This window comes from Octodon degus, unplaced genomic scaffold, assembly GCF_000260255.1.
Source record: "Octodon degus isolate 3935 unplaced genomic scaffold, OctDeg1.0 scaffold00130, whole genome shotgun sequence".
Lineage (NCBI taxonomy): Eukaryota > Metazoa > Chordata > Mammalia > Rodentia > Octodontidae > Octodon > Octodon degus.
The window spans coordinates 3,227,275-3,243,328 of record NW_004524706.1 but is presented as its reverse complement, the minus strand read 5'-3'; the positions used below and the strand labels follow the sequence as shown (position 1 = coordinate 3,243,328).

The window sequence follows — 16,054 nt, the reverse complement described above, 5'->3', positions numbered from 1 at the left end:
AAAGTAAAAGAACAGGAAAAAATGATTAGATGTTACTTTTTGTTTCTTGGATTTTTTTTTTTTCTTTCAAGGGAAAAAACTGTAATTGTATACAACTTTAATAAAATAAAAAATGCAAATAATTAAGACACATTAACAGCTACACTTATGAGGAATGACCAATAACTAATCAGTATTTTCTCTTGCAAATTAGTTTAGGGTTCTGGGCAACTGGTGTTATTAACATGCAGTTTAAATGCTGATACAGTTATTTATTTGGGTACTGGTTGTTCTCAGTTAAAAGATACAAATTATTTTGTATGTATGTTCTGATATTTTATAACAATTTACTATATTAACAATATTTGTTTTTCATACAGCTATAGACAGGGAAAAATGTTAGCGTTTATACAAACCATAAAATTAGCATAGTGGGACTATTACGCCTGATGTTTCTGGATGGTTTATTGGCAGACTTATCAGACAATTCAGTTTTTCCTCCAACTGAACAAGGTCTGGAAGTAAAACGTTTTTCAGTCAGAAATGACAAACACAGATGGAATTACTCATACAGAATCAGGGCAGATTTACTTCTTTCACACAGTTTTTGGTAACAAAAATGAGATTCATTACAGGAAGAGAGACAGGTCCATCAAGTACACAATGTCAAAAGGCCCACTTTAAAACTTTTTGTAGTTAAATGACTTTCATTTGTTTAAAAAAAATAGTAACACTTGCCACTCCCACCTAAAATATGGGAAATACTGGAAGGTTTTTCAAGGTTAAATTTTTTCTAAGTTTATTACTTTTTAATTTAGGTAAGGTCACATTAACCTCAACTAAACTGGTTCTGTGATTGACCAACATCAAAAGCTCTGATTCAAATTTCATGGGGGAAACAGAATGCAGATGAGGGAGATGAACTGATATGTCACTCACATCTATGACTTGCAATCCTCATAGAACTACTAAAACAGCTAGAGTTTGGAATAATGCTATGAAACCTCCTATGGATAAGCAAGACACTCAATGTCTTTCTGTGCTCACCCCAGAATCCCTATTGTTCAAGTTTATTTGGGCAACAAGGTCATCCTCCAAATGTTTTACATAGAAACCTACTAAGACCTTTCCATCATAATTTGGATATCTAAGTAATACTGTGTCTTCATGGAATCACCCACAAGTTTGCCAGAGTTAAACAACTTCTTTTGAAATGACAAGGGCCTCCAAAAACTGGTGCAAAAGAAAAATAAAGGGAATTATTTGGAAATAGGAAGCTAAATAAATGGGAGAAAAGCTGCCACTGGGGAAAAACTGAAAACAAAAGGAAAGCCCCCATTTCTGTGTGTCACAGCTGAAGCTATGAGACAGCAGCAATAAAGGCCTACACCCAGAGAAGTGGGTATTTTAGTGGGTTTTCTACAAACATTTCAAGACACTTGGGGTCTAATGGGCTCCACAGATTTCTGTGTGCATAATTAGTTTGTGGAATATCATCCCCTTTATCCTAATTTACCCACATCCAGACCCAAAAAGTAAAGGGACACATTGCTATGTTAACAGCAGTGAAGGTCATTTTCCCTGATGTGAGGGGGCCATGGTAAAAGCACCTGAGGCTTCTATCCTTCACATAATTGGCTTGGCAGTGAAAATCAAAATCAAGACCCCTTCACTATCTTTTAGGAAAAGTTAAGTGATTTATTGGGTCTCCAAGTCTGGGTCCCACAGCACACAGGGTATTACCCCTGCTCTGTACTGATTTCACTCACCCTTGACTTTTATGGAGGGCTTACTCATACTGTAGCCAAGGTCTCACTCCAAAGCTACCTCTCTAAGGTCTAAGGTTACTACGGTAGTTTTATACAACAGTTTTCCTTAAAAATATTCCACAATTTGTTATTCCCAAACAAAATAAGATTATGCACCACTCAGAAAAATTGGTTAGTCATTCTGAAGATGTCTAGAACTATTTCACTGCCAAAGAACATTTCTCAGTTCATACTCTTTCCTTCATTGTACATCTACACTGTGGTTCACGAGTCATCTGTTTCCCATTGTCTCATAATCAAGTCAGAGGACTTGGACTTATACATCGCTTTCCAGCAGCTGGATGCATTCACAGTTTGGTGCATACCAATGTGTATGAAAATAGGAACTTCACTTCCATCTCAATCTGATAATTCAACATCAGAGTCTTCAGATTTGGCTTTGGCAAGTTCTTCATGTACCTCCCTCACCATGAGAATACGTGTTAACATGGTATCCAGGGTACCAGGGTCTATCGGGAATGTGGAGTACCACATGGGGCTATTCGGGACACAGGAACGCTCAGGTTGAAGATAAAACACATCATTCCTCTGCTTCACACTTTCAGAACTATCCACAGAAAACAGAAAAAAGAAAAAATTGAGGATCAGAGAGTACAGAAAATATGAATTATTCTTTAATATAATGGCTCTCAACTTCTCCCCATTGTGACTCACAGATAAACATAACCACAGGGATAAATAAGTCTTGAAGCATTTACTTCCCAGGAGTAACATGTAACATGTAACTCTGTATCTTTTATCACACACTCAAGTCACAATGGACTGGAAGTATGTTAACAGAAGGCAAAGTATAAACCACAAACTTCAGCACTTGCAAGAGTAACAAGTCAACTCATATATAATATGACTGAGAACCATATATCCTATGTGCCCAGTATTCTAAAATGAGATCTTTTCTTGAGACTGGGTCTTGTTATATACTTTAGGGTGTCCTTGAACTCATTACATAGCCCAGACCAAGCTCAAACTCAGAGATCCTCCTACCTCAGTCTCCTAAGTGCTGGGATTATAGGTGTGCGCCACCATGCCCAGCAGCCTACAATGAAACCTAAGGGCACTGCAGACCACTGTGCAGACACTGCCAGCATATTCCTTTGGTCAAAAAGTTCTTTACTATGGATCACAGACTTTTATAATCAAAAACTTTAAGAAAAGGAGCAATTATGGGGCAGGGGAGATGGCTCAGTGGAACAAACGCTTCCCTGGCAGGCGCAAGGGCCTGAGTTCAATCCCCGGTTCCACCAAGGAAAAAAAAAAGAAAGAAAAGGAGCAATTAAAAAATTTCAGTTCCTTAATAGTTGCTTTTCACTATGTTGTTCTAGGTCTGGCACAACAACCTCTCTTCCAAATTTCTTTACAATATAAATAACAGATCACTGTTACTTAGCTATTGCAGGCTGGGGAGATAGCTTAGTGGCACAGTGCCTGCCTGGCAAGAGCAAGGTTCTGAGGTTAATCCCCAGTGCCAAAAAAATAAGTTAAGCAAATACATTTAGCTATCACATAAGGTTGCACAACACTTGTAAAGATCAAATAGTAGCAGTGATTTTTGTTTTAGAAGAAAAATTTTTTTGGCTTTTTAAAAACTGGTAATTTGGGGCTGGGGAGATGGCTCAGTGGAATAAGCGCTTCCCAGGCAAGCGCAAGAGCCTGAGTTCAATCCCTGGTTCTGAAAAAAAAAAAAAAAAATTGGTAATTTTAGATATACATTACCTGCATCACAGAGAATTTGTACGTGCACATGGCATATTCTTGCTTTTTTTTCCGTTCTCCCTCCTCCCCTCTCTTTAACCTCCTTATTTACAAAAGCTTTGTTTCCATTTTTTTTTCTTGTCCCTTCTTTCCTTTTTCCTTGTTCTCCTCATTTTAACATTTTCATGAAGAAATATTTTTAGAAAAAAAGTCAAGATAAGCTGACTTGCTCCTTAGTTCAAATCTAGTCAGGTATGAGAATGAAGAAGAAAAACGAAACTGGAGGAAAATTTGTAAGGTTATATGCCAGCTACATTTCTGATGTTCAAGCACTTAAAATCCAACCTTCATATCTTGAGTTTTGAGATGCACTATACCCAGGACAGAGGATAGTCACTTACCATTTTGACAGATAGAACTCATACAGTCGAACTGGGCATCTCAGGGGGTTGTCAGTATTTTCTGCCATCTCCACGCCCACAGGAACTTCATCATCCTCATTTCGTTTCCTTTTGCCAACAGTCAGTTTATCTTAAAATGGGAAATGATAACCAAAGGATTATTTTAGAAAGGTCCCTTATCTTCAAGTCTCAAGAGACCCAATAAGGTCTGCTTTCTAGCCAGAACTTTGCCATTCCTCTTTCCCTTATAGTCACTCATTCAACAAATATTTATTGGGTTTCCATGCAGGTACATTATTGGAACATTATTCCCATATGGAAAATTATTCTAAGTGCTATATTTACAGCACTAAACAAACTAAGTCTTGTACTGGGAAATATTACAGTGGCATCTCAGTTCATGAACTCAATTCTCTCCAAGATTCTGGTTATAAATAAAGAACTGGATGAGAACCAAATCAAATTTCTTCATAAGGTCAATGCTGAGCCAATTACTGAATTTGATACAGTTCTCTCCCAATCAGTTTGTGACCAGATTGTGGAAGAATCAAGTTCGTGAACTAAGGTACCACCTGTATGTATGTATGTATGTATGTATGTATGTATGTATGTAGTGATTTTGATTTTCAGATATGGTCTTGCTATGCAGTTCAGGCTGGCATTGAATTCACTGTGGAGCCCAGGCTGGCCTTGAATTCACAGGGAACCTCTTGCCTCAGCCTAGAGAATGCTGGGATTACAGGCATGTACCACAAATATTAAAAAAATAAGCTCCTGTTCACCAGGCTTTAAACCAGAAACCAGATAAAACTGCCACTGCTGACTGTGTAAACACAGTACACTATAGGCCAGCTTTTAAGATGTTTCAGAATTTTACAAGATTAACTAAAAAAAAGTGCTGTGGCCTAAAAAATATTTAGGAATAATAGACTAAACATTAAATGATGTTTATTTAACAATTAACTTTTTTGGTGACTGTTAATCAGTGAGTCTCAACCCTAGTTGTACATTTAAATTCCCTGAGTTTTAAAACATAGATGACTGAGGTTACATGCAATTAAACCAGTACTTCTAATTTAAAAGCCAATAAAAGCATACTGAAGAAAGGGATTACAAGCCTTTAACCTATGTTTCACAATAAAGAAAAACATCTAAATGTTACCTTCCTGTGCCTAGAATTTTCAATTACTTCTTCACAATAATATGTATCACAGACCACACATACCTGGTTCTGACTCTTGCTTCTGTAAAGGTGGGAAGAACCTCAGATATGTCATCTTGGTGCTGTACTTTAAAGTCCTGGTCCGTCTCATTACATGGGCAAAGGAAAGTTTCAAGTGCTCAGTAACATTCTTCAGTTGAAAGTATTTGGTATTGAAAAAAAGGAGGGTGTTTAAGAGGACGATTGGTGAATAAGCGCCCAGCTGTTTGCATTCCCACAAATGCTCTTCTTCAATACGAGAGAACATGTAACCTAGACATAAGAGGGGGAAGAGACATTACTGAGCTCCTGCTGCGCAGAGCTACACAATCTCACATTTTAGGACAGGGATATGAAAGGGAAGAATGACTGTGCCTCTCTTTTGCCCTTCAAACAGAAAACACGCCATAAAGAAGAAGGCAGAATGTTCTAAGTAGACACTGAGTACACTCCTGAAGAGTGAACTGTTCCAACCTATTATTTTTTCAGATTAGGGTGATAAGCTTTCCCTGTGAAGGGCCAGAGTATGCATTTTAAGCTTGGTGGGCCACAGAAAATCCAAACAACTTTATGGTGAAACATTAGGAGCCACAGGTGATCACAAAGCAAAGAGATGCGGCTGTACGCTAGTAAAATTTACAGACAAATCTGAATTTCATATAATTTTCATTCTATAAAATGTTGATTCCATAGTTTTTTCCAACAATTTAAAAATACAAAATTAATTTTGAGCTCATGGACAAACATAACACAAAAACAATGTTTAAAAAGATAATCACAAAACACAGGCAATTTTTATAAGCATATCATAAAGAGCCAAAATAAAAATACATATTACCATTAGGAAGTATTGTGGGTTCCCATATTTTCAAAAGTTTAGTAAGTTCAATCATAAATCTGGAATAGGGCTCAGTAAAAATGTTATCTATCCTACCATTTTCAAACAGGTACTAAAAGAAAATAGAAATATATATATATTAATACAAAGAAAATACATTTATAGTTTTTCCTTACAATAGACAGTCAAATGAAACTTTTAAGCATTTAATGATACGGGGCATTATCAAAATATACAGTGAATATTACAGTTTTTAAAAAATGTATCACACTAAAAGACTGTAATACATTGCTATCAGCCCTCCATATTCCCCTCACTTCTAATACACTCATCCCATTATTATGCCTGCCACTTTCTGAAGCAGTTGTGGAAAACTTCTTTCATGAGTTTCTTTACAGGGTATGGTAAAAAATGTGAAAAATGCTGTTCTCCAATGGCATCCAATGGAAAGGTGGACTCATAAAAAATTATGGTGTGCCCTCATCTACCTTATTAATTGGATCTGTCACCTTGTGACTTCTGACACTTCTCCTAAGGCAAAATGACCATGAAAGGTAAATGTTTATAATTCAGTCAGGATTCAAGGTAACAACAGCACTACTAGAAATACTCATGAATGATAATGTCTTTTACAGTAATAAATTTTTAAAAATTTATACATTCACTGTATATATTGTCACTAAAACTTAGTATGAGGAAACTTAATCTTTCAAATATTTGGGGATGTAGCTCAGTGGTAGAGTGCTTGCCTTTCAAATATTTATTGGTAAGAATTTTCCCTAAGTATTCTTGAGTACTTTTTAATTTTGGGAGACAGCACAACACAACATACTGATCATGATCACAAATCCTGACCCTGCTAGTTACTATATCTGAGCCTCGGGTTCATCAATGGAAAAAACATTAATGATTTTTATACTTTATAGGGTCAAACAATTAAACAATGCATGCAAGGAGTTTACCGTAATGCACACAGCACACATAGTATATGATCATTAGGTATTACCTGGTATATTGTCTATAAAGCCACATTTTACTATTTTTCCTATTATTTGTCTATTTGTATCTTTTGCCAGTTTTCTTTATTATTATATGTTTTACTGGTATATAGGTACTTCCTGCATATGCTGGACAGTATGGCAACACCATGATCTAAAGAAATACTTAATTTGCACTGGGTGTGGGCACATATGTCTGTAATCCCAGGAGTATGAAGAGTTCAAGGCTAGTCTGAGCTACACAGAGAATTCAAGGCCAGCCTGAATAACATTTAATACTCTGGGTCTCAACAACAACAAAATAAATAATTTGAGTTAAGCATGGCAAACAGAAATAAGTCAGATGGCTAATGGGACTTTTTTTTTTGAACCAGGGATTGAACTCCAATCCTTGCGTTTGCCATTCAAGCGCTTTTCCTACTGAGCCAACTCCCCAGCCCCTAATGTGACTATTAACTGGCTTAATTTAGATGGAGGACAATTTGGCAACATGTAGTAAAAACGTAAAAAAGATTGTCTTTGCTCCAGAAATTCCACCCTCGAGAATTTATCTCAGCCAGGTGTGGCAGCGAGCACCTATCACCCCAGCATCAGGAGGTGGGGGCAGGCGGATCACTGCAAGTTCAAGGTCAGCCTGGGCTACAACTAAGTGGGTTCTAGGTTAGGCTGAACCTACATAGGGAAACCCTCTCTCAAAATATACACATACACAAAAGAATTTATCTCAAAGAAATAGCCTATGTATAACATATAAAAAGATATGCACCAGCCGGGTAAAGTGGTACAATGCCAGCACTTGGGAGGGTGAGGCAGGAGGACTGATGTGAGTTCAAGACCAGCCTGATTTATTACAGTGAGACACTATCTCAAAAAACAAAATACCTAAGCAAACAAAGATATGTACCAAAGCACCATTACAGAAAAAACTCAGAGGGTGATAATAAAAAACTAACATATTATGTATTCATTATAAATATGCACACACCACAAATGTACATACATGTATTATAAATCCTGATACAAAGTGTTTATTCATTCATTAAATCGAATAGTTTATAAAATATATGATCACACCTATAATCCTAGCTGAAGCAGGAGATTATTGTGCATTTGAAGTCAACCTGGACTATATGTTGAGTCCAGGCCAGTCTGAATTACATAGCAAGACTCTGTCTTAAAAAAAAAGGAGCGAGGGGCCGGGGAGATGGCTCAGTGGAATAAGTGCTTCCCCGGCAAGAGCAAGGGCCTGAGTTCAATTCCTGGTTCTGCCAAAAACAAAACAAAAAAGGAGCGAGGAGCCGGCCAGCAGATTAAAAAAATCTACAGGCAAATAGCTCAACGGATTAAAGTGCTTGCTTAGGCAGATGCAGTGGCAGGGTTCAATCTATAGCCTACCATGCCACCCTGCCCCTGGGGCACACTGAGACAGCGATTGAGACTGGGTATGGTGGTACATGCCTGTAAAGCCAGCATTTGGGAAGCTGAAAAACAGGAAGGATCAAACCCTGTAGACCCAGTACTAAACACATTAAAAAAAGAAAAAGAAAGTCAACAAAAGTGAACTTCTAAAACCTTACGATTAAGTTTATTTTTGGTCAAAAATGATTGTAGTTTACAATGTTTATTGCCTATAACAATTATTTAATAATTTTAATAGTATTTAACATAAAGCCATTACAAAAAATAAAGGGTATAAAGGCCGGCCAAATAGCTCAGTGGATTAAAGTGCCTGCAAGCAGGCACAGGAGCAGGGGTTCGATCCCAAGGCCTGCCATGCCAGCCCTGCCCCCGGGGAGCACTGAGATGGTAATGGACACTGGGCATGGTGGCTTGTGCCTACAATCCCATCTCTTGGGAGGCTGAACACAGGCGGTCACCACGAGTCCAGTCTAGTAGTGAGACCCTGAACACCCTTTAGACCCTTTCTTAAAATAAAATAATAATAATAATAATAATAATGAGTATAAATACTCTAGAAAGAAAAATCTACAGGCAAAACTACAAATGAACAGCCACATTTGTGTTAAAGGTATAACACAGGGGCTGGTGAGATGGCTCAGTGGTCTAAAGCACCTACTTAGAACAAGCTAAGCAAAAGCACAGGGACCGCGGTTCAATCCCCAGCGCCACATGCCAGCCAGCCCCACCCCCTGGTGGGCTGAACTGGCCACACACACACAAAATAAATAAATAAATAAATAAATATTTTTAAAAAAATGTGTATTTACAAAAAAAAAAAAAAAAAAGGTGTAACACAGGACAAGGCAGAGGATACCTACCATGCTGCAACACAGGCCACCAAAGGATGTGGAAAAGGAGAGCTAAGCTTTGTGTACATGTTTCATGGTTCTCAAAGTTATACTTAGCACATACTGTTTTTGTAATTAAAAACAATACCTTAAGAACAATGTGATAACAACTCATACACTGATGGAAGAAAATTTAATAAATATAGAAAAAAATTAACATTTTGAGTACTCCCACCCAGACATAACCACTGCAAATACATTTAGTGAATTTCATCTGACTATGCATTTATATGTACTACTCTGTTAACACAGTACATTTAATTTATACTATTTAATGCTTTAAAATTAGTATTTTTACTATATCCTATTTTGTAAATAAAATTATTGGCTAAGTAATATACTACTTTCTGAAAGTACCACAATTTACTTAACCATCACACTTTGGTGGCCATTAACATTCTATCCAACTTTTTTTAAAACAGTGGAGTATGAGTGCTAAAGAGATGACAAAACTGAGTTACTGAGAAGAAAAAAAAAAAAACACCAAAAAAACCCTTCTGAAACATAAACCCTAGGTTGCTGGGGAGATGGCTCAGTGGCATAAATGCCTGACTGGCAAGGACAAGGTCCTCAATGTCTTGAATTTGATCCCTGGTATTGCCAAAAAAAAAAAAAAAAGTCCGAAACTTTATGTACTGCCTGCTTTCAGTTATGCAGAAGAATCTTCAATTCACAGCACTCTCAGCAAGTGTCACATTTTTTTTTTTCCTCCTTCGGTTCTCTGAGAATCTTAAAGACTCTCAGAGCTGGCCAGGCTGGCCTCAAACCCATGGCAACCCTTCTCCCTCAGCCTTGCAAATGCTGGGCTTACAGGTGTCTGCTACCTAAAGGCTTTGCTGTTAACTTAAAAAAATTTTTTTGACAATGTGGTAAACAATAATATATTACTTTATTTTGAATTTTATTTATTTATTTTTAATTTTTATTTATTTATTTGTGTCTGTGTGTGGCCAGCTCAGCCCACTAGGGGGCGGAGCTGGCTGGCATGTGGTGCTGGGAGATGGAACCGCGGTCCCTCATGCTTTAGCTAAACTTGTTCTAAGTAGGTGCTTTAGACCACTGAGCCATCTCACCAGACCTATTTTGAATTTTAAAACTTCAAATAAAACCATATGACATATAAACATGCAACAGTCATCTATGTTGCTTTTACCAGTTATTATTTACGCTCTTATAAAATATATCACCTCAATTTCACTTTTCCTACTAACAGTCTTAGCTTACAAAAGGATATATGATAAAGACTTAAATCAAGGACAGTGATGTATTAAGAAAAGTGTTTAGGACTAATAGTAGATAACTAATATTTTAATTTTCAACTTAACTCATAAGTTCTCTCAGAATTATTAGAACTGCAATCAATTTTGTAACATTATTTAAAATGATACCTGCTGAATTCCAAGGCACAAGTATAAGATACTGTCTGGATCATATTTTTCACCATTTGGTCTCCGCACCTCTTGGATAAACTGGCATAAACCCAAACTCAACTCAGCAAATGTACAGGACAAAATATCTTCCTTCAGCTTGACAGAGCGTACTGTAGAAAGACAGAAAACATTTGAAACATTAACTTAAAATGAACATAGTGGTGGTGCATGCCTATAATCCCAGCACTTGGGAGGCTAAGGCAGGTTGAATGCATGAGCTCAAGGACAGCCTGAACTGCATAGTGAAACCCTGTCTTCAAAAAATAAATAAATAAAAGAACATAGTAACATTATTTGAGTTACTAATTACAGTGGCCCCTAAGTAATTCATGAACTTAATTTGTTCTACAATTTCGGAAAAGACAGTCACATTTGTACTTGTGTTAGAAAGATGGTCGTGGTCCTGTTTGTAACATGATGTAGAATTTGCAAACAAAAATTTTTGCCAAATGCTTTTTGTTATGAACAAGCTGTTTGTAAGCAAACATGTTCATGGACTGAGGTACTGCTGTACTACTTACTATGCCTAGCATTGTGGTAGAGATTATGGAATAAAAAATGAATGTAATCTCTAGGCCTTATCCAAGTAGAGAAACAAGGGCACTATAGTGCTTATCATACAATGGGTAATATTAGAGGTTTTGCTTAAACAGGATGTTATGAAAGCAAATGAAGGACATGTAACACAGAAGAGTCAGGTTAGACAGTCTAGAGTGACACTGGCACTAGGTCTTAAGAGGCAAGGAGTTGCAAAGATTCAATTCCAATGTGAGGAGGCAGAAAGATATCCCAAAGTACATTTAAGAAAGCACTAGTCCTATGTGAAAGCTAGAAAAAATTGAGTTTCTAGGAACTGATAAATTTGGAAAATGCAAAATGCCGTTATCTGCCTCTGAAGAATTTCCACTGCCTACTGGTAGATTAAAGACCTTGAAACTTTTTTTTCCTGTATTGTTTAACTTTCTTTAACTTGGAGTTAACCACAAAAGACTTCAAATAACAAGAAACATCCTCATAAAACACTATAATAAAGTATCCCATCTAGTAGGCCATAAAAGTGAAAGATTCAGAAGACTTGAGTGTGCAGGAGAAAAGCAAAAACAGGTGTAAGTAACTTATGGTAAGCTTCATGCATCACATTAAGATTTTGGTACTGGGAACTGAACTCAGGACCTTGTGCTTGCCAGGCAGGCACTTGTGCCACTGAACTAAATCCCTAGCATTACATTAAGATCTTGAACATAATGAAAAACAATTTTGAGTAGGGAAGGATCTCACTAATCTGTACAGCTCCTACTGCAAGAGGCTAGTCTATTCTGTGAGTTAGAGCTAATAATTAAAATGCTGCTCCCAGATATTGCACTTCTTCATTTAGACAGGAACACACATTAGGATCCCCAGTGTTGATTGTGCATAAGAAAAATGGAACCTTCTAAGGGAAAGGACCATTTTTGATTTCTCAACCCAATGTACCTAGCATTATGCCTGATACATAGCAGGCATTCAGTATGTATTTTTTGGATGAATGAGTGTAGAACTGGACAGGTATTTCCCTTGTATATGGCATTTAGGCCTGGGCTGTCTTAAAACAGTATTATCTCTCCCTTCTATTCTTCCCTTCTTTCTTTTCTTGAGACAGGGTCTTACTACGTTTCCCAGACTGTTTTCAAACTTGTGACCTCAAGTGATATAACTGCATTAGCCTCCCAAGTAGCTGGGATTATAGGTACCTACCACTGAGCCCAGCTACCTTTCTTTTATAAGACAGAGTGCTGCTAGGTGGTTCTGATTTGAATTTCATCATCTGATGTTACGCAGATACCCATGATGGGAATCTGTTAGAAGTAGGTGGTTATAGTCCTAATAAATTCCCAAACACCTCAGAATATTATATAACTTTGGAGCACAGAAATTACAACTGATCTCTAGGAACTCACTGAGTCAGTTACAGCCCAATATATCCACTAACTGTTTTGGTAAATGGGCTGTGTATGCCCAAGACCAAAAACACAGTACCAGCAGATGAAGCCAACAGTGTATGAGCACCTAGGTGTAAGAGATAATATTTAACTGAAAAATGGCAAACTCCAGTTACAATGGACACAGTCATCCATTCTTACTCCATCTCCTTCATAAAGGTTGTAGAAGTACAAAAGAAGAGATAATAGTAAAATATAAACTGAAAGCCAAAACTTAAAATAAGGTATCAAAACCAGTGAAAAACGAAAACTAAAGTGAGTCTTACAATTATTATTTTTTTGGGGGAGTCTTACAATTATATACTCTTTCAGCATGCTGGGAGGCTGAGGAAGGAGGAACAAGTGCAAGCCTAGCTGAAAGAACTTAGTGAGATCCTGTCTCGAGAAAAAAAATAAATAAATAAAAGAAGACAGGTATGGGGTACATCTCAGTGTGAAGGCTCAGGGTTCAATTCTCAGCACTGCTGACAAAACAAAACATCTACACACACAAGTGCTTAATTTGAAATGTTACATAATTCCTAATTTCTTAGCAATTAATGTGAAACATACAAATATTGTCAACTACACAGATTTCACTGTTAGGAAAAGCTGCTATGAAGAAATAAAGCTTTTGCAGGTATTTTTCACAACAGGGAAGGAGGGAGGGAGGGATAATGGGTCCAATATAGGTTACTATATAGATGTAGGGCTGAAGAAGAGGTACTATAAACTCACCATCATAAGAACAACGTTACCTTTTATAATATCCTCTTTATAACTAAGGGAAGGTCATTAATTTACCTTAAGGCTTAAAATTAAGACTATTACTACCACTTGAACATGTGATTACAAATTTAAATGAATAGTAACATGATAAATAACTTATAGCAAATGTAGAGAAACAACTTTCACCTCTATAGCCTGCCTCTGAAGACTCTTGAGAGACTGCCTGGTCTTGAGCACTTCCTAAGGGATCAGAACATGGACTGGATGAGGCATGTTCACCTCCTGATGAGAAAGACAAATAAAAGAGTTGAAAGAGTGAAGAGTGCATGGAAAGCCAAAACCACATCTTATCAGGTATCTCTTTTGGGTAAATTAACAGGTTTACTTATTTATATTTCTCTCACTGAAGACAAATTCACATTGTGTATTTACCTCCACATTTTATATCCACCTGCTCTTCCTTGGCATTTTTCCACTGAACCCAGTTCTTCCAGGCATTTACCCCATACATGTATTTAAGTGTCATCCCAGATACTGAACACCCTTGAAAGGCTCCTTGAATAAGACTCCTGGGCTCTACAGCCACTATAGACTTCTTCCGTCCCTGTGAGAATTCCAAAAATTTAACAGAATATAAATATGTTTCGATCTTTAACAGAGTTGTCAAAGCTGGAAATTATGTAAAGCTATAAAATATGAAATCTAGTTTTATAGTCTTAAGATTCAGAATTCTTGGTGGTACAAAGTACATTAGTGATTATCTAACCTAATCCATGAGAAAAAAAGGCAGCCTGAAAGCAAAAATTTTAAATGTAGATCACACTGTATTAACTAAGAATATCTGGATACTTACTATTTTCTAGATATTGAACCCACTTAATGATATATGAATGACTATTACTACCACTTAGGTCCATTTAGTCAATACATGCACAGATCTTATTCTAGGCTATAAAACATACCTCAATACAGTCCCTAAGCATCATGGAATTAAACTAGAAACCAAAATTGAAAAAAGGTGAGTGGCACCCCTTCCCTGTGTAAGCAAGCAGACCCATGTCAGGTAAGTGGCGCTATCTTGCACCCCTGCAAAGCCAAAACCAGGCTTCACATTTTGCTTTCCCATAGCACATGACAGCAGGGCTGAGGACTAACAAACTGAGCTGATCATAAGGAAGGATGATACCCAGGCAGAAAAGGGGGCATCTGGACCCCACAACTCCAGACATTAAGTACAACAGCAGTGCAAGCCACTGCTCTGCAGTTTGCACACAACAGAGACCAGAGAGTTGATCACATTCCCCATCCAAAAGGTGAAAAAATAGGCCTTGGTTTGGGCATAACCACATTCTGAGGGGAATGGAGAGAGGGGCCTATGGTGCAGGACGGGCACCTCAAAAACAAATAGGCCCCAAAGCGAGGTAGAAAATAATTGTGAGTAGGTGAATCCCAAGACTGCATATCTTGGAAAGAAACCATTCATTCATTAACACAGGAATATTTTTCTTTAACTCAAGTCTTTCTGATTATTTTGCTTTACTTCTGTCTTTCCTCTACTCAGTATTTTTTGAGGAATGGGGTTCTCCTTTTATCTTTTTTCCCTTTTAGTTTTTCTTCTTTCCTTTTCAACTTTTTCCCTTCTTATCTTGCTTTTATTATCTATTATTGCTCTGTCGTTTTTATCTTGTTCATTCTTTCCTGTGACTGTTCTCCAATACTATTAATTTCTTTTCACCCTATGTCACTTTTCTCTCCCCTTTCTATACCCCATTAATTTTTCAAATTTGGCTTTTTTCATTCTCCAGTTCCTCTCCTCCTTTATCTTTATGAGTATAAATACTCTAAATAACTATTTAACTTTACACTATTGCTACTGAAAACTGTCCTATTGTTCAAAGAGTTGCTCCATTTAGTAGCTGTTCACTGAAGACCAATGCTAGGTCAATATTTGGCTTGTCTTAGTGTTCACATTATAACTGCAGATCTCTTCTGTGGCTAAGGGTGGTACTTTATTTAGCTGTTGGTATTAATTGATTTTATTGAGGTATCAATATCTGTATTGCCTTGGGATCATGAACAATATTGTTGTCCATTCATGAAAAACTTGGTAATGGGCCAAACATACTGCAACCTTCCACCTTAAGTAAACAACAGTGGTTGGTTCTGGGACAGATGCAAAGTTTACCCACATGCACGTTGTATCACTGAAAAGTAAATCTTAACTAAAGAAGTCTCCATAGTAAAAAACAAAAATTTCCAATAAAGCAGCCTGCAAGCCTCAATATAAAAAATAAAAAATAGAAACATAAGACAACTCAACAAAATGCCTCCAACAACCTGAGCATTGAAAGCTACATTTCAGTTATCTGAAATGATACCAGAGGAAATATCAAAGCAGATCAATATAGCACTCACAAGCTCACAGGCGATGCAAGTATAAATATACTGGGCTAAATAAAATGACTGAAGACTCTAAAAAAGACACTAGTAAAAAGCTAGAAGAGCTAAACAAAAAGATGCAAGCCATGAATGACCAGCACAGAATTAAGAGTACATAAAAAGGCTCCAAAGCTGGACATGGTGGCCCACACCTATGAGCCTATCACTCAGCTGGCTGAGGAAGGAGGATCACCATGAGTTTAAGGCCAGTCTGGGTAGGAAAAAACCCCAAGAAAACAAAGAATAAAAAA

At 37.1% G+C, this 16,054-nt stretch overlaps 1 protein-coding gene across 5 annotated transcripts in view; it reads right to left on the bottom strand.

The window, feature by feature from the left end:
- Window positions 1-429: 429 nt before the first annotated feature.
- Window positions 430-16,054, bottom strand: part of Zmym4 (zinc finger MYM-type containing 4) — a 190,048-nt gene continuing 174,423 nt past the window's right edge. For all 5 annotated transcript variants that reach the window (XM_023701031.1, XM_023701034.1, XM_023701033.1 and 2 more), the window contains 7 exons: window positions 13,797-13,968; window positions 13,551-13,646; window positions 10,636-10,787; window positions 5,941-6,052; window positions 5,127-5,375; window positions 3,902-4,031; window positions 430-2,355 (listed from right to left, as the gene is read on the bottom strand). In XM_023701031.1, the coding sequence (XP_023556799.1) occupies window positions 2,148-2,355; window positions 3,902-4,031; window positions 5,127-5,375; window positions 5,941-6,052; window positions 10,636-10,787; window positions 13,551-13,646; window positions 13,797-13,968 (1,119 nt within the window). In that variant the 3' untranslated portion in view covers window positions 430-2,147. The remainder of the gene's footprint in view (window positions 2,356-3,901; window positions 4,032-5,126; window positions 5,376-5,940; window positions 6,053-10,635; window positions 10,788-13,550; window positions 13,647-13,796; window positions 13,969-16,054) is intronic.